Genomic DNA, 26,328 nt, shown 5'->3' with positions numbered 1-26,328 from the left:
TGGAAGGAGTTGTGTGAGAATCACGCTGCAGTTCATGTTTGATCAAATGGATTACCCTTGGACGGTTTCCACTTTAAACTCCTATTTGCTGTGGAGTAGGACTTTATAATGTACTATATAGTATTGTTCATTTACAAAACTGTTCCCAGCACTTATCCCCCTGCCACCATATACAGCGCCTTGCGAAAGTATTCGGCCCCCTTGAACTTTGCAACCTTTCGCCACATTTCAGGCTTCAAACATAAAGATATAAAACTGTATTTTTTTGTGAAGAATCAACAACAAGTGGGACACAATCATGAAGTGGAACGACATTTATTGGATATTTCAAACTTTTTTAACAAATCAAAAACTAGCACTAGCATGGCTAGCAACTCATCCAGGGCCTGAAGACTGGTTGACTGTAGTGGAATGAGATGTTCTGGGATAGAACAAATATGTCAAATGTGTAAGGGTCTCCGGGGAATAGTTTGGGACACGTTGATCTTCACATTACCGTCAGTGTTGATAGCTGTCTTGTGCTAATCATAACATATTCATCCACATTGTGGACTTTATAGTAGACCGAGCTTACACTCCCCATATATACAGTAGCTTGTTGCAATAAGCCTGAGCTTAGAGTCCAGGTTTTCCGGCTCTTGTATTTTCTTCAAAGGCAACTTAACATGACAGCGTTCTACAGCTATTACAGAGACATATGTATATTATATCCCCAGGATGCACCTTTTAGACTACTGCCCTGTTAACGATAGATTAAGTACCTTTCCTGAACTTCCTACTCATGGTAGAGAGCACGTTCTTCCTCTGAGGGATTTTGACCTTACAGTGGTGCTATACAGCACAATAGTCACCTCAATAGCAGTATGGAAATACATTCATGTTGATATGGTAAGGGTACTGTAGTGGTTTATAGTGAGAAATATATGCTTTGAAATTCTGCTATTGAATAGGCAGTATATACCTTAGTCAACCCCAAATGAAATGAGTGACTAAAATCTTTAGGACTTCCCAATTGCTTCCTGTTTACCTGATGCCCATCTATGATGGACCTAAGGGTTAAAGTACCCATCGCTTGACTTTTATTTTGAAAGTCATCACTTACCCAGGACTCGCCAATAATGTCATCCATTCGCTGCCATTATAATTGAATTCTGGCACATTTAATTACAAAATATTCAACCACGCTTACAAGCTCCTGTTCCTCTCCACAGCTCAGTCATATTAATGAATAACTATTAAACATGGGATTAAGATTGTAAGTCATGGTGTTAAATACTTTCTTCAGGGTTTGGTTGGTCGTGGGTAAAGTGAGGCCCAACCATTTGACGGTGCTCTTTGACTGCTTCCGAACTCAAGGGTTATCTGACATAATTATAAAGAGCAGCTGATTCAATCTTCCAAAGTGTATAGCTAATTAACACAGATTAAATTCTGTTTGACTCTGCAATGCGAATAAAGCACAAGGCCAATTGGAGAAGAGGGGGTTATTAGCCCACCTAAGGCCCTAGATTCTCATAGTTATGGATGTGGTCCCAAATCTCTCTCTCTCTCTATCTCTCACATCACTTATGTTGGTAATTATGTTGCAGCTGTGTGTTAATCTTGAGCCGCTTTCCCTTTCATTTGCTTCTGATTGTTGACAATATTTGGAGAACATTTGACTAATGGTTTTAAACAATAAGGTCATAATTTGCCAATTTAAGTCCATACAATGTGATTCTAATCATTTGTTTATCCTTATTCCCTCCAAAATATGCATTATTTTGCTGAACCCTATGGTGTTTTATCACGCTGATAAATGTATATTCTAACATTGGCCAGGTGAGGATGATGTGCAGGGAAGGATGTCAGACACAACAACATACTGGTACTGACGATACATTGCACTTATCAAAGATACAAAACAATCAGTAGTGTTGTTCTTGTACTAGTGTGGCTAAGCTACAGTAGTGTTGTTCTTGCACTAGTGCGGCAAAACTACAGTAGTGTTGTTCTTGTACTAGTGTGGCTAAGCTACAGTAGTGTTGTTCTTGTACTACTGTGGCTAAGCTACAGTAGTGTTGTTATAGTACTAGTGTGGCAAAGCTACAGTAGTGTTGTTCTTGTACTAGTGTGGCAAAGCTACAGTAGTGTTGTTCTTGTACTAGTGTGGCTAAGCTACAGTAGTGTTGTTCTTGTACTAGTGTGGCAAAGCTACAGTAGTGTTGTTATTGTACTAGTGTGGCTAAGCTACAGTAGTGTTGTTCTTGTACTAGTGTGGCTAAGCTACAGTAGTGCTGTTCTTGCACTAGTGCGGCAAAACTACAGTAGTGTTGTTCTTGTACTAGTGTGGCTAAGCTACAGTAGTGTTGTTATAGTACTAGTGTGGCAAAGCTACAGTAGTGTTGTTATTGTACTAGTGTGGCTAAGCTACAGTAGTGTTGTTATTGTTCTAGTGTGGCAAAGCTACAGTAGAGTTGTTATTGTACTAGTGTGGCTAAGCTACAGTAGTGTTGTTATTGTACTAGTGTGGCAAAGCTACAGTAGTGTTTTTATTGTACTAGTGTGGCTAAGCTACAGTAGTGTTGTTATAGTACTAGTGTGGCAAAACTACAGTAGTGTTGTTCTTGTACGAGTGTGGCTAAGCCACAGTAGTGTTGTTATTGTACTAGTGTGGCTAAGCTACAGTAGTGTTGTTATAGTACTAGTGTGGCAAAGCTACAGTAGTGTTGTTATTGTACTAGTGTGGCTAAGCTACAGTAGTGTTGTTCTTGTACTAGTGTGGCTAAGCTACAGTAGTGCTGTTCTTGCACTAGTGCGGCAAAACTACAGTAGTGTTGTTCTTGTACTAGTGTGGCTAAGCTACAGTAGTGTTGTTATAGTACTAGTGTGGCAAAGCTACAGTAGTGTTGTTATTGTACTAGTGTGGCTAAGCTACAGTAGTGTTGTTATTGTTCTAGTGTGGCAAAGCTACAGTAGAGTTGTTATTGTACTAGTGTGGCTAAGCTACAGTAGTGTTGTTATTGTACTAGTGTGGCAAAGCTACAGTAGTGTTTTTATTGTACTAGTGTGGCTAAGCTACAGTAGTGTTGTTATAGTACTAGTGTGGCAAAACTACAGTAGTTTTGTTCTTGTACGAGTGTGTCAAAGCTACAGTAGTGTTGTTATTGTACTAGTGTGGCTAAACTAAAGTAGTGTTGTTATTGTACTAGTGTTGCTAAGCTACAGTAGTGAGCTTCACTGGTATTGTAACAGCACCATGGGAGAATGTACTTCATGGTATTTGATGTTTTCAACACCAGTGCATGCTCTGAGAGAGTTTTAGTTACGCAACCCTCAAGCTTATTAAAGAATAGGCCAGTGTCATGTTGCGCCTTGGCAGGCCATATGTCTGTAACCCATGCCATCTGGTATCCTTTACAAAAATGATTTTAATAATGGATAAAGCAAGAAGAGAATGTTCCAGGATTACCTTCTCATTACCACCGTCACCTATCTATTCGATTACTTGCAGACGCTCCCTTAAAAAAGGTGGGTTAATTGCACACTCTAGCAACACAGTAACCTGCAAGTTAATTACATCTTTCCTTTAGGGAAGCGTTATTAGAAGACATAAGGCTTCATTAAAATGATGATTTAATAACTTTTCCATACACTTAACATTATGATGATTGTCTGTCATTTCATTCTTGATATCTGGGAAAGTCAAATATCAAAAGCCGCGCTGACATGTATGTAATATGTGCATGTTAACCCCTTAGTACTGTATTTGAGTGCGATCTTGTAGTTAACGATGGGGGGTGTGCTGCATGTTGTCTCTGTAGCGTGGAGTGTACTAGAATTAACGAGATGCGGCTCATGTGTGTGGAGTTGGTGGAGCTTCCATTCAAGTCATGGCCAGGCCTGCATAGTTCAGAAGGAGAGTGTCAGGGACCATGGGCATCCATCTTCTGTTTTCATTGATTTCTACCCCACTAAATGAGTATGAAGATTTTCCATTTTGAAAGGCACTGTCTGAAAATGTCTAACGCAAGTCTTTATCCAATTGTGTCCTTCTACAGTAGAATTACCGTGACATCACTTTTTTGTTTCCAATTGGCATCAATGCAGCATTTACTTGGAAGTTTGAGTGTGAGTAGCATATATCAAATCATAGAATTAGTTTATTTTTGTCTACCGTGATGTCAGTCATATTCTTTTAGGTACATCGTATGAATCCAAAGCAACTATAACCAGTGTTTATAGTTGTAGCATTTTATTCTGAGCTGCAGGCTTCAGGGCAACCTACACTTAAGTGATAATGCCCTCGAAGCCAGTGTTTGGAGGATATATTGGCACGGGTGTTGTTAATTGGAAAAGCGTACCAATATATCCTCCAAACACCAGCTTCGAGGGAATTATCACTTTTATACAACGCTTTACCAACATATTCAAATAATGATTGACATATTTTCATAAAAGCTATTTGATTCATTTATTCATACTATGTCATCCTTCCACAAGATATAGTCCCAAAACAAATCTCAGGTTGCTAGAGACGCGACCCAGTCATTCATTCAAAATGTTCCATTGCCATATTGGCTGGCAATGTTTTTATCCCTTGCTTGGTGGCTAGCCAACTATGGCTAACTTACAGACACATCAAAAAGTGCAGCCAGAATAATAGAAAGTAGCTTAATTTGCATTTACTTAAGCTGTTTTCTAGTGACATTTCTTTTGATACATGCATAACAATAAGCTGAGGAGGCTCGATTTCGCCTGGTTTAGAAAATGTGCTCACTCGTCAGGATACTGTTGTTCAGAGGAGCTAGCCAACATAGCTACAGTAACACAATCATTTTAAAAAATACATTTTTCAATTGACATTTTTTGTATATATCTATAAATATGATGCCAGCTTAATCGTGATTTCGACTGGCTGAGAAACATTGCCTGCCTGTCTGTCTTGTCCCGACTTCCAACATGTTCATTACTATGGGACAGCAGGAGATCGAATTTGAATATTGAAACAATGTTGCAAATGTCTGAGAGACAGGCAGCAAGGTTTATACAAATCTCTGGTGTTGAACACTAAATGTTAGTCTAAAAGAAATGTGAGATAATGTCTAGATGTATTTTACAGTGGAGATCAAGTTCATAAGTTGTTTAGCTGTCTTTCTTGGTGTGGCAGGGTAGCCTAGTGGTTAGAGTGTTGGACTAGTAACCGAAAGGTTGCAAGTTCATATCCCCGAGCTGACAAGGTACAAATCTGTCATTTTGCCCCTGAACAGGCAGTTAACCCAGGCCGTCATTGAAAATAAGAATTTGTTCTTAACTGACTTGCCTAGGTAAAGGTAAAATTAAAATAAATAGCTGGGCTGATGAGACAATGGATTGTGTAGTCAGATGGAACAGAGTAAATAGGCATTTTAACATCATAGATTTAGCCGGTGGCAACTTGTGGAATAGACACCGTCTGGAATGTGGTTCTAACCAATCAGCATTCAGGATTCGACCCACCGGTTGTATAAATATGAATGTACAAGACAACCAAACATGAGAATCCAGCTCCCATGATAGAACCCAATGTATGTGTTGATGATTACATTTAATTTAGTTCCATTGTGAGTTAATTCCTCTCCTTTTTTTCCAGATCACATTTTTACGCTTTGATTACGGTCTTTAAAGAGCTTTGATAATTGCAGTCCAAACAAAGAGGCCATCTTGGAACATCCGGCTGGAGCGCAGGGACACTTTTGAGTGTAAACAGCCATGGCATTACGTGGGGTGATGGTAGCACAAAGGCCACATCAAACATACTCTGAAGACCTTCCAGTGGAGATATGGGCCAGGCCAACTTCACAAATGATTTTTATTGGTTCATTGCATAGGGGCAAAGTTTTTTTTATCTAAATCCTCAAACTACTTGGGCTAAAAACAAACATCAGGAAATAGGAAGTGCCTGCCTTTTGAGGGTTTTGGGGTTTTGTTCAAGCCTCCTCCATAGGCTTACTGCGCTTAGCTCTGCTTTAGTTGTGTGACCTGGAATGCTATTTACTTCAGATGAATACCTCTTAGAAATAATACATGACAGTGAGTTCCATTGCATTTCTCTGGGGTGGGTTTATCACCATAAGGGTTAGATGGGCCAAACATTTCATACTCTGTCGGCTGTGCTCTCTGTCACTATCATCTTTCACTGGGATAATAATTTTTTGTGATTGAGTCGGCATACGAATTCTGTTGAGCTTGGATTTTTCAGTCTAAACAGATGCGTAATGACGAGTTACACACAATCCAAAGAGCATAAACAATCAATTATTGTAGTAAATTATGTTGAATACTTATTTTTTATGGAAGTGAGCTAGTTGACATTTATTATTGCTGTGAATGTTACAATTGTCAAGTCTCTGTGACATGCGATTATTCTCAATTTTAAAGATGTCTTGAAAAGCATCAACTTTTAATGTGAATATGCATAAATGTTTCTTAATCTATTGGTGTGGCACGTTATATTTTACTGACGCCTTATAAAAGGGAAATAGTAGTGGAATGGTTGTTTAAACATCAATGGATTTCTTAATTAAATGAATCTCCCATTGAATCTCAATTATTAAACATGGTCATTTCCTTCCGAATGCAACTGAATATTGAACAGCTTCTACAGTATTGCCTATGTGGATGTTTGTGTGAGAAGAAGTACTGTTCACAATCGACTGAGAAAGGGAGGAGGGAGAGAGAGAAGGAGAGAGAGGGAGAGGGAGAAAGCTGTGGTGACCCATGGAAGATACCTGGGGAGTGATTGCAATCTCCTGCAAGCTCATTTGGCATTCATACACTCAGACAGTGAATAGGGCGGCCGGCCTGTATTATCAAATGAGCGCTGCAGCAATATGAGCCTACATTTTTATGTAGCACTCAGTCTCAGGGACAACGCTCAGCAAGCCACCCTTAGGTCATCCCAGAGATGCGAGAGCCAAGACCACTTGGGGAGAATGGGGAAACACTATGGTGAAGTCGTGCTGGGCAGGGTGGCAATGTGTGTTGGCTGTGACTATGTGAGACAAAAGCCATACACTCTGGCACGTCATAGTTACTCATGCATTACGTCAATGGCCCCGGGTTATTTTGCAAAGCTAAGAGCAGCATCCAGAGGCCCGAAAGGCCCCATGTGTTTTGAGTGATTATATGGAAATTAGGTTAATCAAGAAATGATAACTATAACTATAATGCGAGAAGACTATGTTGGAATACTTTATTTACACCTGCTTGTGGTGAAATATTACATGTGGAATTCAACACTTTAACAAATAATATCTATCCGTTTCCAAGTGCCAATCCATTTTGCATGCTTGTCAAGGTCTTCTCCCAGCAACCACCAGTGTAACAAGGTCTTCTCTCAGCAACCCCCACTGTTTCAACTGTCATATGGCTCTTCAACATGTTCTGTATGCATAATCAGAGTAGTAGTATCAAACCCACCTACGATCAACATGTACTGTACTCAGAATCAGAGTAGTGGTATCAGACCCACCTATGATCAACATGTACTGTACTCAGAATCAGAGTAGTGGTATCAGACCCACCCATGCTCAAAATGTACTGTATGCAGAATCAGAGTAGTGGTATCAGACCCACCTAGGATCCAACCTGGCCTTAATTTGTGTCTAAATGTCTTGTCAGTGTAGCATTTTGCTGTCATCAGAGCAGCTCTTCTAGCTTGTTCTGCCCATGATGATAGTGCACTCTGTACATAATAGCTTTTCTATGCACCGGACTCAGGTGAGGGAGCACAATCATGAGCCTGCTCTTGTCCTGATTAGAAGCACTCTCCATAATTCACTGTGCTATTTCACTGGTGGACAGAGAAGTGTGTGTGTGTGTGTGTGTGTGTGTGTGTGTGTGTGTGTGTGTGTGTGTGTGTGTGTGTGTGTGTGTGTGTGTGTGTGTGTGTGTGTGTGTGTGTGTGTGGTACTTGCGGGCAGGAGGGGTGTGTGTGTGTGGTACTTGCGGGCGGGAGGGGGGGATATTGGTCACACATGTATGACATACTTACTACATACAGTACCAGTCAAAAGTTTGGACACACCTACTCATTCATTTTTATTATTGACTACATTGTTGATTAATAGTGAAGACATAAAAACTATGAAATAACACATCATGTAGTATGTAGTAACCCAAAAAATTGTTAAACAAGTCAAAATAACACAACTGATTGACTCAAAAACATTAAGGGAAGAAATTCCACAAATTAACTTTTAACAAGGCACACCTGTTAATTGAAATGCATTCCAGGTGACTACCTCATGATGCTGGTTGAGAGAATGCCAAGAGTGTGCAAAGCTGTCATCAAGGGTGGCAACTTTGAAGAATCTCAAATATGAAATATATTTGTATTTGTTTAACACTTTTTTAGTTACTACATGATTCCATATGTGTTATTTCATGGCGTTGATGTCTTCACTACAATTCTACAATGTATAAATAAAAACCCTGGAATGATTAGCCGTGTCCAAACTTTTGACTGGTACTGTATGTGTACAGCATAATATGTTAGTATTATTATTGCATTATAGATGTGGGCCAAACAGTTATGTTTTCATATGTAGTCAATAAAATGGGATATGAAAAAATATATATATATCATAATAATAATAATCGTGTAGTAGCAATTTAAACATGATTGTTTAGTAGACATCTTTAATTCTTCACTGTATACCGTAATGACGGCATGTTTGTGTTTCCTAAACTTTTTAATGCTGTATTTGTGCTCGCAGGGAGTCATGCTGATTATTCTCATTACAGTTCAGTTTAGTGCACGTCATGACACACCTGATGAAGCGGGAATAGTCTTTTCACAACCTGTTTCACAATCTGTCTATAAAGAGCAGTGGATTCCATGGGAATTATTGTAAATACCTTCTGCCCCTTCAATTAATATTTTACATATTAATATAGTATACCATACATATACAATCATATTGTTTATATTATTTTATAATCCGGTACAAAATTCCACCAAATGTTTTAAGACGTAGTTTATGCAGTAGACTTTATTTAAATTCCTCCCAGTATTCCCACTTGCTTTTTAAATATATCTTTACAGTTGTCATATTACATATTGTCTATCAAGTCTATGTTGTTGGGAGCTGATATGAACTGACCACTGCCTACAGACTGTGGCCTCCTAGTGGTCAGGAGGACAAGCAAACTACAATGCAGTATATATGATGCAGGGGATGCGCTGTATTTGTATCCACAGTAAGTTTGGTATACTTAAGAGTGTCAGATAAAATACACATTACAGGTGAAGGAATAAGGCTTCAGCCCATCCTATTACCACCCTACTCTCTTCTCCTGAAGACCTGAGCAGACACATCTTGACTCCAGATGCTACTATTTCAGAGTGTAATTGATTTGATTCTTCCACCATTTGTTTTGACACCATTTAAATGAATGTTTAAATTGGATTTTAAAAATGTATTAACCTCCCGGACCTTCATTTATTAGCCTTCGCAGCGTTTGTGATAATCTGTATAATTACCAGCCTAATGTTCTCCCCATTAGGTTGTGCCCTCCAACAATTTCTACTTGTTGATCGTGTTCACTATTAATTGTGTTTGGACTTTGGAAATTCTCATGCATTTCCCATCATGTTTTTTCTTCCATTAACATTGTGCAGCTTGTGTGTTCTTTGAGATATGAGGGGTTGTGTGTAGGAAAATCAATACAATCATGCTCATTGTTTCACTGCATAAGGGTCAGAGAAACCGACAATATGCTCCTGTCTAAACAATAGAGCTGTTTCTATATGAAGAAAAAACACAGAGATGGAAATAGATGGAACATCTTTGATTAAAAAAGGTTGAATTCGGTTTAGCAAAAACACATGTCGCTTGTGGACTTCATGAAAGCATTGTTGTTAGCAATAGATTTGTCATATTCCCTAAATTGTATTGCACTATCAATTCCTCACTTGACAATATGAATGTACAGTGCCTTCATAATGTATTCGCAACCCTTGACTTATTCCTCATTTTGTTGTGTTACAGCCTAAATTCAAAATGTATTAAACAGATGTTTTTTTTCACCCATCTATCTACACATAATACCACATAGAAAATATGTTTTGGAAATGTTTGCAAATATATTAAATATGAATCAATACATGTTAGAATCACCTTTGACAGTGATTACTGCTGTGAGTGTTTTTCTGCATAAGTCTCTAAGAGCTTTGCACACCTGGAATGTACAATATCATTATTTTTTTATATTCTTCAAGCTCTGTCAAGTTGGTTGTTGACCACTGATTTTCAAGGCGATTTAAGTCAAAATTGTAACTAGGCCACTCAGGAACATTCAGTGCTGTCTTGGTAAGCAACTCCAGGATATATTTGGCCTGGTGTTTTTGGTTATTGTCCTGCTGAAAGGTGAATTTGTCTCCCAGTCTCTGTTAGAAAGCAGACTGAAACAGGTTTTCCCGTATAATTGTTCCTGTGCTTAGCTCTATTTTCCTCCTAAAAACAAACTCACTTGCATATGACAAGCATACCCATAACATTATGCAGCCACCACCATGCTTGAAAATAGGAGGAGTAGTACTAAGTGATGTATTGGATTTGTATTCAGGACATGAAGTTCATTCCTTTGCCACATGTTTTGCAGTTTTACTTTGGTGTGTTATTGCAAACACGATGCATGTTTTTGAATATTTCTATTCTGTGCAGGCTTCCTTCTTTTCACTCTGTCAATTAGATTCGTATTGGGGAGTAACTGCCATGTTGTTGATCCATCCTCAGTTTTCTGAGAATCGCAACTATTAAACTCTGTAACTGTTTTAAAGTCACCATTGGCCTCATGGTGAAATCCCTGAGTGGTTTCCTTCCTCTCCGGCAACTGAGTTAGGAAGGACACCTGTGTCTTTGTAGTGTATGGGAGTTCTTCACCATGCTCAAGGGGACATTAAATGTCTGCTTTTCTTTTTGTTGACATCTACCAATAGGTGCCTTTCTTTGCGAGGCATTGGAAAACCGCCCTGGTCTTTGTGGTTGAATCTGTGTTTGAAATTCACTGCTCAACTAAGGGAACTTACAAATAATTGTATGTGAGGGGTACAGATATGAGGTTGCCATTAAAAATTCATGTTAAACACTATTATTTCACACAGAATTAGTCCATGTACATTATTATGTTACTTGTTAAGAACATTTTTACTCCTGAACTTATTTAGTCTTCCCATGACAAAGGGGTTACAGACAATTCAGCTTTTCATTTCAAATGTATTTGTAAACATTTCTAAAAACATAATTCGCATTATGGGCTATTGTGTGTTGGCCAGTTTAACTAAATCTATATTTAATCAATATTAAATTCAGGCTGTAACAACACAATTTGGAAAAATTCAAGGGGTGTTTCAGAAGGCACTGTACATTGGTGAAGCCCCATTGCATAGCTGCTGCTCATGGACTTGTTTGTCTTAGAGATTTTACACTTAATATATAGAAATCATTCTATATCCACTGAAGTCCTTGGTTAGAATAATTATCAGATAGCCTCCACAGACTTATCATAGAGGCAGTTTCCTTTCTTCTCCACTCTTCTCCCTTCGTCAGTTTGCTTTGGCTAAAACACAACCAAAGAGGGCAGACTGTTTGAACTGATTGTGGTGTGAGAAGACAACCTATGTAACAAATGACTTTTGGCAATTTGTTCTTCAATTCTGAGAATTAACCAATGGAAGATAATGGCGAAGTTGTGCTTGTATGTTGACTAAGTGAGCCAGTGGACATAGGGGTGTGATCGCAATAGAAAGAAAGGATGATTCAGGATGTTGAAAATGAGGCATTTGCATCAGAGAATCTAATATGTCCTTCATTTTTATTGAGATAAGATGCCAGTCAATTTCACCACAATAGTAAAATTATGTTATGTAAGATTCCATTTATAATCCCAAAATAATTTCATTCAAAAGATGTCTTACACATGTGTATTGACACCCATTAAGGTTTTCACATATTCCTTATTTTTACCAATTTATGCTCTCTAATTGTGCGTTCTTTCTGTCTGCTTTTCCTCTCTTTCTTGTAGAGCCGTGACAGAATGGTTGACTGTATGAGCAAAGTCATGCTGCACACAGCCCTCTCATGCTGGCAACCGTTCCTGGGACTGGCTCTAGTGGCCGTCTTTGTGGGTTCTGCCCTGGGATGTCCCGCCCGCTGTGACTGCTCAGCCCAGAGCAAGTCGGTCCTGTGCCACCGCAAACGCCTATCGAGCATCCCAGACGGCATCCCCATCGAGACCAGGATCCTGGACCTGAGCAAGAACAAGCTGCAGGCCGTCAACCCGGACGACTTTGCCCCCTACCCTGGACTAGAGGATCTGGACCTCAGTGGGAACATTATCAGCTATGTGGAGCCGGGGGCCTTCAACCCTCTGTACAGCATGCACTCGCTCAGTCTCAAAAGCAACCGCATCAAGCTTATTCCCCTGGGGGTCTTCACAGGCTTGTCCAACCTCACACGGCTGGATGTCAGCGACAACAAGATCGTCATCCTGCTGGACTACATGTTCCAGGACTTGCACAACCTGAAGTTCCTGGAGGTGGGTGACAATGACCTGGTGTGCATCTCCCACCGGGCCTTCAGTGGACTGCTGAGCCTACAGACACTAACCCTGGAGAGATGCAACCTGACGGTGGTGCCCACTGAGGCCCTGTCCCATCTGCACAACTTGGTCAGACTTCACCTCCGATACCTCAGCATCAGCACATTGCACGCATACTCCTTCAAGAAGCTTTTCCGGCTGCGCCACCTGGAGATTGACAGCTGGACCTCGCTGGAAGGTGTGCCTGCCAACACACTACACAGCCTCAACCTGACCACGCTTTTCATCACCAACACTAACCTGTCCACCTTCCCATACCAGGCCCTAAAGCACCTGCACTACCTAACACACCTCAACCTGTCCTTCAACCGCATCAGACACATCGAGGGGGGAATGCTGTTTGAGTTGGTGCGCCTGAGGGAACTTCATCTAGTTGGGGCCCAGTTGTCGACCATTGAATCGTACGCATTTCAGGGCCTCCGGTGGCTCAAAGTCCTCAACGTCTCCCACAACCATTTGAACACCCTGGAGAAGGGTGTCTTCCAAGCCCCTGAGGCTCTGGAGGTCCTCTTGATCGACGACAACCCCCTGGTGTGCGACTGTCGCCTCATGTGGATCCTGCAGAAAAGGCACTCCATCTTCTTTGGCGACTCGCAGCCAGAGTGCAGCACCCCTGAGGGTATCCGCGGCAGGCCTTTCAGGGAATTCAAGGAGACCCTGCTATCCTATTACGTGACATGCACCAAGCCAAAAATCCGGGAGAACAAGACACAGACGATAGCAGTGGACGAGGGCCAGTCAGTGAAACTACACTGCAGTGCTGAAGGCATCCCCAGGCCGGTGGTGTCGTGGCTGTCCCCACGCCGGCACCTCCTCACCAACAAGAGCTACGGTAGAGTCAAAGTCCACAACAATGGGACGCTGGAGATCAAGGTGGCCGAGGTGCAGGACGGTGGCGTGTACCTTTGCATGGCAACCAACACGGCGGGTAACGACTCATTGATGGCCTCCCTAGCAGTGAAAAGCCTGGGGTCGCTCTACGCAAACAGGACCCAGTACTACACAGATCCCAGCAATACCACTACCAATGGGACTAGCAACGTGACCTACGGCTTGGACCTAAAGACTATCTTAGTGTCGACAGCAATGGGATGTTTCACATTCCTGGGGGTGGTCTTGTTCTGCTTTCTGCTACTGTTCGTTTGGAGCCGGGGCAAGGGAAAGCATAAAAACAACATAGATATTGAATATGTCCCTCGGTCCAAGTCTAATGGCACCTCTGTAGATGGAGGGGCAGAGGGACAAGCTGGACCTCATCGCTTTAACATGAAAATGATCTAACATGGTTTGTGAATCTGGGAATCCATATGTTGGGAATGCTCTAAGGATTATGTATTTGTATTGCAAATGGAACAACATTTCCCACTACTTCAGGAGAATGCTACTGGGCAATTCCATGGTAACAGAGTGATGCTGAGGCTCAGATTTTTCTCTTTGAAATGTATGCCAAACAAAAACCAATGATTGCAAAGTTAAACAAACCCCACAACTCTATGCACAAGAACAAGTTTTATTAATTTCCACAGTCATTTTTACAAACACACTTGAAGAACAGTGCAGATGCAACGTTTGGTAACAGAATGACGGCACCAACAGCACAAATCATTCTGTGGCCAAACTTTGCATCTGCACTGTTCTTCAATGAAATGTATTTTTGTAAAAATAAAAACAATATTTCAAAAAATTGTTTAAAGCAGTTCTTGTGCATAGAGTTATATGGGTTGTTTAACTTTGCAATCATTGGTTTTTGTTTGACATACATTTTCTAGGTAACATTGAAGTACCTTACTGTGATTGTTTTCAAGAAAAGACATTTCTCAAGCAAGGATTTTGCTAGGACTGTCTGGGAGTGGTCTAAGTGGAGAGGGGAAAACTGAAAATGAGCTTTTATTGGCAGAGAGGTTTGTAACTCTTTCTTATTGGTCTATTAACTAATTTAACACCAGGTGTTGTCACCAGAATGGCCAAAACTCCATTCCACCAAAACAGCTTAAATTTCTCTTACACTAAAAAGGCATTACCATACTTTTCACAATTTCACAGTATTATTTCAACCTCATAGTGTGGAAATATATATACTTTTTTGACTGCACTGGGCCCTTTAAAGTGAAGAAATCAGAGTATCAGGATCACCCTTTGGTTTACTAGGAATGGAAAAAGTACTACAGAGTGCCATAACAGGACACGGGAGTGCAATCCCCAACTATGGCATCTTATTGGATACAATGCCAGGACATTGTGACAAATGTTCTTGCTGTTGCTAGTGAGCTTGTCCACAACGGATCCTCCGAAATGATCTGAATCTCTACCCAGGGGACCCGAAAGGAACAGGTGTCATAATCAAGCTTTTGAAATTCTATTTACATGCCCAAGTACAGGATTGGTTTTAAAGACACTACAGAACCGTGTACAGTACACATTTGTATCTAAAGGTATTACTCTTATTGGTTTGGTCTTGCATCATGCTTACTCACCAAACAGATTGATGAAACAGAGCATTCCCTCCAAACATAATCTTTGCATATATGTACTTAATGCTTCATTATGTACAGGTATGTACACACTCATTTAAACAAACTGTTCATAGCAATACTCATGGGATGCAATGTCAGCCAAAATCTCAATTCCCCCACCGAACAAGCAAAATGGTAACTTTTCACTTATGAAATTGTCCATGAATATAGGAAAGGGCTTCTACAGGATTGCAATGTCACACTGGAGAAAATGTATCCCTGTTCCCCAAATATACACCTAGATATTGAAGATATTTTTGTTTATTGTCAACCATAAAGGAAAAATATTTTATTTATCAAAGTGGTTTGAGGGTTTTACAAAAGTGAGCATCATAACACTTTTCCGGGAGAAATAATCACATTTGATGATTTAGAAGTTGACATATTGGTCAGAGAACCTACATGGACCACTTTTCTGTCTTTTTCTTGTCTCTTTTTATTCCTTTGACTGTAACCTTTGCCTGATGGCAAAATATGTGTCCAGCTTACTACAGTGAAGTTGTCATCTTTTCTCCCCAGTAAAACATTTGGACTTTGTTGTGGTAGTTCCTCATTTTTGTTGTTTAATCATTTAGATTGTGAAAAGTTCAAAGTAAAATAAAAAAAAATAATGTATGTGAAATAAAATAATATTTATTTGTACCATTTAGTGTGTCTATATATTTACTGCAATGAAGCAAAAGAGGATCTTGATCAGTATAAGATATGCCTGTTGAACATCTGGAAACAGCATAGTAACATTAGCATATGGTTGAATACAATTGTTAAAATAGAACATATCAAATATCAATCACTGGCATCAAGAGAACTGTCTTACAATGTATGTTAATTCGAAGGGTTATTTGTATTTCTACAAAATCAGATGAAGTTGACAAGTCCATTCAAGGAACGAGATCTGCAGAAACACAACTACGACAGATCACAGGTTGAGAAAATGAAATGATTTGGGGCATTGCCTTTCCAGAATGTACAATTAAGCACACATTCTCCCTTTTACTCAAACCATAACCTTTGAATATTACCTTTTTATCATGCAAAAAAAGTCTGATATCTCCCCCTAACCTTTCAAATCAGAAGAAGGAACAGGGCAAAATGTCTAGTCCCTAAGTCTGGACAGCATGATGTTGCAGGTAGTGTGCACCAGGAGGAAGGCACTATCAGAGGTGTAATCTGGAGGAATGCAGTTAACCTTCTGACACAGTCCAGATGAGCACCTGGAGGCGTTACATTTATCACTGAGATGAAGACTGCAAACCGGAGGGGTATCCTGGGTTAAGAAGATAGCAGATTGCAATGCTACAGGAGATACAATGCTGCCCAATTCACTATATTCACAAGACTGATTTATTACGTTGTTCTCTATTTAATGTGTGCCAGTGTTTTTCCTCTGTCTATACATGTTTACATCCTATTATCCTGCTTTACAGTTAATGTTGCCTGTGTTGTTAGCTTGAAAATGTAATTTCATGTCATGATTTTAACTATTTTACCCCATTTTTCTCCCAAATTTCGAGCTTGTCTCATCGCTGCAACTCTACAACGGGCTCGGGAGGTGAAGGTCGAGTCATGCGTCCTCCGAAACATGATCAAACCGAGCTTCTTAACACCAGCCCGCTTAACCCAGAAGCCAGCAGACAAGGAGTCGCTAGAGCCCGATGAGCCAAGTAAAGCCTCCCCAAACCTGGATGCTGGGCCAATTGTGCACAGCCCTATGGGACTCCTGATCACAGCTGGTTGTGATACAGCCAGGATCAATTCTGGGTCTGTAGTGATGTCTCTAGCACTGTGATGCAGTGCCTTAGACTGCTGCGCCACTCGGGAGGCCCCATGGGTAAACATTTTAATACAGCACAATAAACATTTAGAGAATATCATGCATCAGTTAAGTTTAGCACGTGTCACTTTGCTTGTGACCTTGCTGTACATTTGTTTTACCATAATTAACCATATAGTTGTTTTTACATTTATTTTTTACATTTATGTCCTTTCTCTTCACTTTATACTGTTTATGCAATCACTATAACCACTTTCATGGGCTTTTTTGGCTGTGTTCACAGCCCTATTCTGATATTTTTTCCACTAATCGGTCTTTTGACCAATCGCATCAGATCTTTTCACATCAGCTCTTTTTCAGGGCTGATTTGAATGGTCAAAAGACCAATTAGTGAAACATATATCAGAATTGGTCTGCCTGTGTAAATGCAGCCTTTGTTTCAATGTCCTCAATCCCATGGGTCTCTTGTGAAATCAGAACACCAAAGGGTCTTGCACTTCCTAAAATACAAAATAAATGAGGTTGAGTTTGTAGGCCAGTGATGGCCACATTCTGTGTTTGGCACATAGAGCTGTGCTAGATGAAACCTGTACTACAAATGGATCCCCCACTTTGACCACCATTTCACTTCTCTCCACAGTCACTGAAAGAAACTTAAAAGCTGGGCCATATGATTGTATGAGGATGTTTTTGCTCAGATGGCACCCTGCAGAAATGTGTCAGTGAGCGACAGGGGTCTCCCTTAAACCCCATGACACTCTGTCCTGTTGGGGCTATGAACTGCCAATCCAGGTGATGTACTCATCTGTTAAGACCCCCTGGAGCAGTATCAGAAATACACCCCACCAGACAGCCCACCACAGTGCCTTTGTTCACATGCCATGTTTTAGCAGTGCCTCTTTGTAACCAATGCTAAGAAGTCATTTTTTCTTCATTTGTTTTACCTCTGATGTTAGAATATCTCTTTCCCAGGGGAAAGGGAAGGGACAATCTTTTGAACTATTTCAAAATGTATTTATCAACTGCATTATCATTTTGGTAAAGGTTATGGAGGATAGAGTCAATGAAGCCATTAATTGTTATTGCTCTTGACAAGATATTTGGCAATGGGGCTATTAAACCTCAAGGTTTTCCTTTATATCAACACATCTAACCCAATGTAGTCAGTACGCTTATGGGGACGCTCTCAAACTTTCACTATTCACAAATGCAAAGAGGTATGTATATTTCCTGCAACATGTCTCTGTTTGTTTTCTTGATGTAGTCAAACGTACACATTCAGAATGAAATTTCAGCAGCATTTCATCTCACAGCAGCTACCATTGACATGATTCAACGTTCCCCATGTACGACAGAGCTTACAAACAGAATAATCATTGCCTCTGCAGGACTCGAGACATGCTGCTACGAACTTACCCCTGCACATTGACTCGGTACTGGTACTCCTTGTATATAGCCTCATTATTGTTTTTATTGTGTTATTATTTATTTAATTTTTTTCAAATATTTGTCTTACTTTTTAACTCTGCGCTGCTGGGAATGGGCTCATAAGTAAGCATCTCAGTGTAAGTCTACTCCTGTTGTATTCGGCGCATGTGACCAATACGATTTGATTTGATATCACCATGGGGACACAACAGATAGCATAATATGTGAACGGTCTTCGCTGTGTAAGGGGAAGGAATGTAAAGATGTGGGAGGAAAGGGAGGGGGATGGGATACCCAACATTGATATCAAATAGTCCTAGAGTGAGGCTGGCAGTTACCGCAGTCTGGGCAGATGTAAGCGGGGTAGATTGCGTGCTGTGTGCTTTCATTAGGTGAGCTTTCATACATTCCCTCATGGTGTGCTTCCCTGCCAAATGAGCTCCCTTGTGATCCCACTGCTGTTCCACCCTTCGACCCACTACCAGCTGTACTGGTGGGAAACGTGTAGAGTCAAATTGTGTGTGTTTTTTCTTTAAATAATTATTCAAGCTCCGTCAATATGTTGGGGATCATGGCAAGACAGTCATTTCCAAGTCCTGCCATAGATTCTCAAGAAGATTTATGTCAAAACTATAACTTGGCAACTCAGGAGCATTCACTGTCTTCTTGGTAAGCAACTCCAGTGTAGAGTTGGCCTTGTTATAGGGTATTATCCTGCTGAAAGGTAAATTCATTTCCAAGTCTCTGGTGTAAAGCAGTGAAGCAGGTTTTCCTCTAGGATTTTGCCTGTGCTTACGTCCATCCCGTTTCCTTTTATTCTGAAAAAGTCCCCAGTCTTTGCTGATGTCAAGCATGTCCATACTGTCACGGATTAATAGGAGTGGAAGGCAGGAGTCAGGTGCAGAGGGTTCGAGAAAAATAGGCACTTTATTCCGGCACAAACGGTCATGCCCAAACACAGGGCGGAAAACACTGACCAACCCAAAACACAGGGTAAAACGGTCCGGAGCACAAAACCACAGCCAACACTAAACGTGAACACAAAATAATCCCGCACAAACTAGAGCGGGCCTAACAAGCTTAAATAGGCTAGAAAATCTAGAAAACACAAATAGGAACAGGTGCAACTAATAAGACTAAACTAACAGAAAAGGAAAAAGGGATCGGTGGCGGCTAGTAGGCCGGTGACGACGACCGCAGAGCACCGCCCGAACAGGCAGGGGAGTCAACTTCAGCGGGAGTCGTGACAAATACCATGATGCAGCCACCAGCATGCTTGAAAATAAGTAAGCAGTTACTCGGTGATGTGTTGGATTTGCCCCAAACAGGGCTTTGCATTTAGGTCAAAAAGTTTATTCATTTGCTGTATTTTTTAACAGTATTACTTTAGTGGCTTGTTATTATACATATGCATGTTTTGGAATATTTTTTCAGTATATTCTTTTCACTGTCATTTAGGTCACTGGTGGAATCACTGCAATGTTGTTGTTTCATCCTCAGTTTTCTCCCATCACAGCCATTGAACTCTGTAGCTGTTTTAAAATCAGCAATGGCCTCATGGTGACATCCCTGGGCAGTTTCTTTTCTATCCTGCAGCTCAGTTCAGAAGGAAAACAGCATCTTTGATGTGTATGGCTGGTTTAATACATAATCCACAGCATACTTATTAGCTTGACCATGCTTAAAGAGATGTTCAATGTCTGATTTGTTATTGTTACCCATCTACCAATCACTGCCCTTCTAAATGAGGCTTTCGAAAAGCTCCCTGATCTTTGAATTTGAATGTGTGCTTGAAATGTTATACTTGACTGAGGGACCTTAAAGTTGTTGTGTGTATGGGGGACAGAGGAAGGATTAGTCATTTAATAATCATGTCAACCCCTTTTATTTCACACAGAGTGAGTCCATATAACTTATTATGTGATTTGATAAGCCACATTTGACTTTTGAACTTAAATGTAGGCTAAACAAAGGGTGTGAATACGGATGCAATGTTAATATTGTAATTATCATGTTTTAGTCATCTTAAAAAATATATATATAGTATTTCTTCCACTTTGACATTCCAGAGTAGTTTTTGTAGGTTGATAAAAAATGACAATTAAATCAATTTTAATTACGACTTTGTAACACAGTAAAATGTGAACAAATCCAAGGGCTCTGAATACTTTTGCAAGGCACAGTATGTACAGTACCAGTCAACAGTTTGGACACACCTAATCATTCAAGGGTTTTTCTTCATTTTTACTATTTTCTACATTGTAGAATACTTGTGAAAACATCCAGACTATGAAATAACACACATGGAATCATGTACTATCCAAAAAAGTGTTAAACAAATCCAAATATATTTTATATTTGAGATTCTTCAAAGTAGGCACACTTTGCCTTGATGACAGCTTTGCAACCTCTTGGCATTCTCTCAACCAGCTTCATGAGTTAGTCACCTGGAATGCATTTCCTTGTTAATTCATTTCTGGAATTTCTTTCCTTCTTCATACGTTTGAGCCAATCAATTCTGCTGTGAAAAGGTAGGGGTGGTACACAGAAGATAGCCCTGTTTGGTAAAATAACATTTCCGTATTATGGCAAGAACAGCTCAAATAAGCATAGAGAAATGACAGTCCATCATTACTTTAAGACATGAAGGTCAGTCAATTCGCAAAATGTCAAGAACTTTGAAAGTTTCTTAAAGTGAGGTCGCAAAAACCATCAAGCGCTATGATGAAACTGGCTCTTATGAGGACCGCCACAGAAAGGAAGACCCAGAGTTAACCTCTGCTGCAGAGGATAAGTTTATTAGAGATAACTGCACCTCAGACTGCAGCCCAAATAAATGTTTCACAGAGTTCAAGTAACAGACACATCTCAACATTAACTGTTCAGAAGAGACTGCGTAAATCAGACCTTCATGGTTGAATTGCTGCAAAGAAACCAGTACTAAAGGACACCAATAATAAGAAGATACTTTCTAGGCAAAGACATTAGCAATGGACATAGGACTGTTGGAAATCTGTCCTTTGGTCTGATAAGTCCACATTTTTGATTTTTGGTTCCAACAGCCATGTCTTTGTGAGACACAGAGTAGGTGAACAGATGGTCTCTGTATGTGTGGTTCCCACCGTGAAGCATGGAGGAGGAGGTGTGATGGTGCTTTGATGGTGACACTGTCTGTGATTTATTTAGAATTCAAGTCATACTTAACCAGCATGGCTAACACAGCATTCTGCAGCAATACACCATGCCACCTGGTTTCCACATTTTTTTACCTTAATTTAGCAAGGCAAGTCAGTTAGGAACAAATTCTTATTTACAATGACAGCCTAGGAACAGTGGGTTAACTGCCTTGTTCAGGGGCAGAATGACAGATTTTTACCGTGTCAGCTCGGGGATTCGATCTCGCAAACTTTCAGTTACTGGCCCAACGCTCTAACCACAAGGCTACCTGCCATCTTGCGGGACTATCATATGTTTTTCAAAAGGACAATGAAACAACACACCTCCAGTCTATTTAAGGGCTTTTTGACCAAGAAGGAGAGTGATGGAGTGCTGCATCAGATGACCTGGCCTCCACAATCACCCGACCTCAACAGAATTGAGATGGTTTGGTTTGAGTTGGACCGCAGAGTGAAGGAAAAGCAGTCAACACGTGCTCAGAATATGTGCGAACTCCTTCAAGACTCTTGAAATAGCATTCCAGGTGATGCTGGTTGAGAGAATGCCAAGAGTCTGCAAACCTGTCATCAAGGCGAAGTGTGGCTACATTGAAGGATCTCAAATATAAAATATATTTTGATTTGTTTAACACTTTTTTGGTTACTACATGATTCCATGTGTTATTTCATAGTTTTAATGTCTTCACTATTATTCTACAATGTAGAAAATATTTAAAAAATAAAGAAAAACCCTTGAATGAGTAGGTGTGTCAAAACATTTTAATGGTACTGTATGTACACTCTACACACAAACAAATATACACACACACACACACACACACACACACAATGTTTTGTCCATTAAAAGAACATCAAATTGATCAGAAATACAGTGTACACATTGTTAATGTTGTAAATGACTATTGTAGCTGGAATTCTTAATGGAATATCTACATAGGCGTACAGAGGCCCATTATCAGCAAACATCACTCCTGTGTTACAATGGCACGTTGTGTTAGCCTCACAAGTCCCCAACTGGCAGCTTCATTAAATAAGACACAGACACTGGACAGAGGAACTCTGCCTAGAAGGCCAGCATCCCGGAGTCGCCTCTTCACTGTTGACGTTGAGACTGGTGTTTTGCTGGTACTATTTAATGAAGCTGCCATTTGAGGACTTGTGAGGAGCCTGTTTCTCAAACTAGACACTCTAATGTGTCAGTTGTGCACCGGGGCCTCCCACTCCTCTTTCTATTCTGGTTAGAGACAGTTTCTACTGTTCTGTGAAGGGAGTAGTACACAGCGTTGTACGAGATCATCAATTTCTCGCATGGAATAGCCTTTATTGCTCAGAACAAGAACAGACTGACGAGTTTCAGAAGAAAGTTATTTGTTTCTGCCCATTTTGAACCTGTAATCGAACCCACAAATGCTGAGGCTCCAGATATTCAACTAGTCTAAAGAATGCCACTTTTATCACTTCTTTAATCAGGACAACAGTTTTCAGCTGTGCTAACATAATTGCAAAAGGGTTTTGTAATGATCAATTAGCCTTTTAAAATTATAAACTTGGATTAGCTAACACAACGTGCCATTGGGACACAGGAGTAATGTTTGCTGATAATGGGCCTCTTGTACGCCTATGTAGATATTCCATGATAATTCTGCCATTTCCAGCTACAATAGTCATTACCAACATTAACAATGTCTACACTGTATTACTGATCAATTTGATGTTATTTTAATGGACAAAAAAATAGCTTTTCTTTAAAAAAAACAAGGACATTTCTAAGTGACCCCAAACTTTTGAACGGTAATGTGCATTTACAGTTAATATGTTTCAAGTAATCTTGTTGCCAATACAAAGTCAAGGAAAGCCTTTACACAGCCTTTGTATGTGCACACAAAAGCAAAGTACATTGCCAGCAAGGAAATATAGTACTATTTCCCTGACTCAATTGTACAATCATGCAGGAAATGGTAAATCATATCTCAATGATATTCACACTCTGAGCCAACAGTCAATATTTATTTGTTAGTGTGCTGCACAACTCTGTAATGACGTGTTTGCCCTTTCCCGAAAACAATATAATGAATAGAAAAGAGACAGCGGAAATAGAATGCATATCTGTTTAGTGATGTATGGACCCATGGACTAGAGTTAATGGACACAGTACACAATGGCTGCGCATTCCAGCTAACGAAGATACTATATCACAAAAAACTCTCTGGTTAAATATGGGTCTCACAATGAAATGCCTGGAACAAGTATATCTGCCTTAGATAAAGGCTCTTGTGTTTATATGTGTTGTTTGGTGCGGTGGTTTTTGTGTGAGTAGAGAACTGCTGGCTATATTCCAAGCACCAATTGGCTGTAAATGGAAATTGATCGTTTCTTTGTAGCTTTTTGTAGAGAAAGCAAAATGCCCCCTTGAAGCAGCCACATTGATAAGGTCGACATATAATTAGCATAATACAAACATCCCCATAAAAAAATCTGTCAGTTTAAGCTACAGATATGTTTTTGCATTGGATACATCTCAATCCACAGCCTCTGCTGATATCGCACTTTCGCATTTGCGGGTGAAAGGTGACAGAGTTAGAGCAATGTTTTTCAGACCATGAGATGTCCCGAAAATCGGTCTTCTCACAAAATCGCCTGTATCATCTGAACAGCTTGGCCTACAAACTAGTATGAACATGTCAGTTATTTTGCTCTAGGGAGCCCAAAGGCCTCACAAGACTTGTCTGAAGGTCCCCCGGTGCAAGTTGAAAAAATGAATGGAAGTATATATGGAGACTGTTTAATGCCAAAAATATGGGGTTTAAATACCATACTCTAGGCAGGTTCATAATATAGAGTACACTAGAGAATGTCCTAAACATTTATAACTTCCTCTCTGGGGGGAAAAACATTCACTGTACAGATTTTTTTCAATTGTTGATATTAACCTAGACCCTTGAGTGAGAGTCCTTTTAGGCTTTGGTAACATCATCAGTACAATCACACTTCATTCAATACTGCATAGACTCTTTGCTCATATATTATACATGCAACAAGGGGTGGGGGAGATATATTATAATTTCGTCAGGTGCCGTTAGTACAACGTCTGGATGCTCCAGAGCATCAGATTATGGTACCAGTGATGGTCATCTCTCCTCAGGGGACTGTGATTGTCTAGAGGCACCTGTGTCCCAGGTCCCTACAGCAAGAGGGACAAACACCATCAGAAGATGAATGCCACACCGCCGGGCTTTTCTTTCAACTTGTCAACTTGTCCCCTAAGTTTGACTTGTCTTTTAATAGCTCCTTCCATCACACAAAAAGAGAGCAGAAAATAAAAAGAAGAGAACCTCCCTTGGTAGTCCCACTTGGTAGTCCCACTTGGTAGTCTGACTCGGTAGTCCCATTTAGTAGTCCCACTTCGGAGTCCCATTTAGTAGCCCCACTTGGTAGTCCCACTTGGTAGTCCCATTTAGTAGTCCCACTTGGTAGTCCCATTTAGTAGTCCCACTTGGTAGTCCCACTTGGGAGTCCCATTTAGTAGCCCCACTTGGTAGTCCCCCTTGGTAGTCCCATTAGTAGTCCCACTTGGTAGTCCCACTTGTTTAGTCCCACTTGGTAGTCCCATCAGTAGTCCCACTTGTTAGGCCCCACTTGGTAGAGTAGTTAGTACTCTAGACAGGTACAGTGTAAATACATGTTACTGGCAACAGTTATACCTACGTATATCACTCAGTTATCTCAATTGTGAGATTATTTGCAAATCCTCTAAATGGTTTATAATATACCTGCTTGCTGTATGTAACACTTCTTATATATTGTGATACCCATTTTTGCTTTGTATTTTTTTCTTTATCCACAGTACTGTGTTGGTAATAATAATTATATTAATACTACTACTAACAATAATAATGATACTAATACTACTACCAATAATAATAATGATACTACTACTAATAATAATAATAATGATATTAATACTACTAGTAATACTACTATAATAATAATGATGATACTAATACTGCTACTACTAATAATACTAATGCTATTAATACTACTAGTAATACTACTATAATCATAATGATGATACTAATACTATTACTACTAATAATAATAATGATATTAATACTACTAGTAATACTACTATAATAATAATAATGATACTAATACTACTACTACTACTAATAATAATAATAATAATAATAATAATGATATAATACTAAACTAACATATAACTGTGTGGGGAACATATGTGAATACTATGTTAGATGAGTAAGTGGTTTGCTAGTTCTTTCTGACATCTGGATTGAATTTAAATATATGTGCTGTGGCTCATTAGCAAAATCATATGTGAGCTCATCTAATGAGATGCATTTTAAGCACGTCGTTTGGTACTAACAATTGTGAAACCAGCTGGTCTCCATTTTCTATCCTTGAGGGGTATTATACCCTCTTTTTGGATTAGAATGCGAATTGTAGGATTTTACCAATCATGTATCTATCTAGTGAAGGGTTGTCCTGTATTTACTTTAAGTGATAAATTGATCAAAAGTGCTAAATACACATATATTATTTTTGATTTTCCCAAGATCGAGTTCAATCTGTTATGCATCCTCCGATTAAGGGACAATCCTGAAATGTACATCCTTCCATTGCTTCCCTGTTTTTCATTCTTCAAGGACGTTTTGTTGTGAGGACAATTGATTCAGATCTGCCAATACCGTGTGACTTGGTGATCGTCATCAAATAATTGCCCTGGTGTCAGCTGCAAGTACAGATATCTACAGTGACTAGCAAGAGTTCAGACATGATTACTGAGATTATATTACAC

The 26,328-nt window shown here is 39.9% G+C and overlaps 1 protein-coding gene across 2 annotated transcripts in view; it reads left to right on the top strand.

Moving 5' to 3' along the window:
* LOC110488917 (leucine-rich repeat and immunoglobulin-like domain-containing nogo receptor-interacting protein 2) overlaps positions 1 to 15,779 on the top strand; it is a 299,614-nt gene extending 283,835 nt beyond the window's left edge. For both annotated transcript variants that reach the window (XM_021561383.3, XM_021561382.3), the window contains one exon: positions 12,049 to 15,779. In XM_021561383.3, the coding sequence (XP_021417058.2) occupies positions 12,061 to 13,905 (1,845 nt within the window). In that variant the 5' untranslated portion in view covers positions 12,049 to 12,060 and the 3' untranslated portion in view covers positions 13,906 to 15,779. The remainder of the gene's footprint in view (positions 1 to 12,048) is intronic.
* The last annotated feature ends 10,549 nt before the right edge of the window (positions 15,780 to 26,328 follow it).

Source organism: Oncorhynchus mykiss, chromosome 14 (assembly GCF_057628025.1).
Source record: "Oncorhynchus mykiss isolate SJ-2025 chromosome 14, ASM5762802v1, whole genome shotgun sequence".
In the NCBI taxonomy this organism is placed as follows: Eukaryota; Metazoa; Chordata; class Actinopteri; order Salmoniformes; family Salmonidae; genus Oncorhynchus; species Oncorhynchus mykiss.
This window is presented reverse-complemented; position numbering and strand designations above follow the sequence as displayed.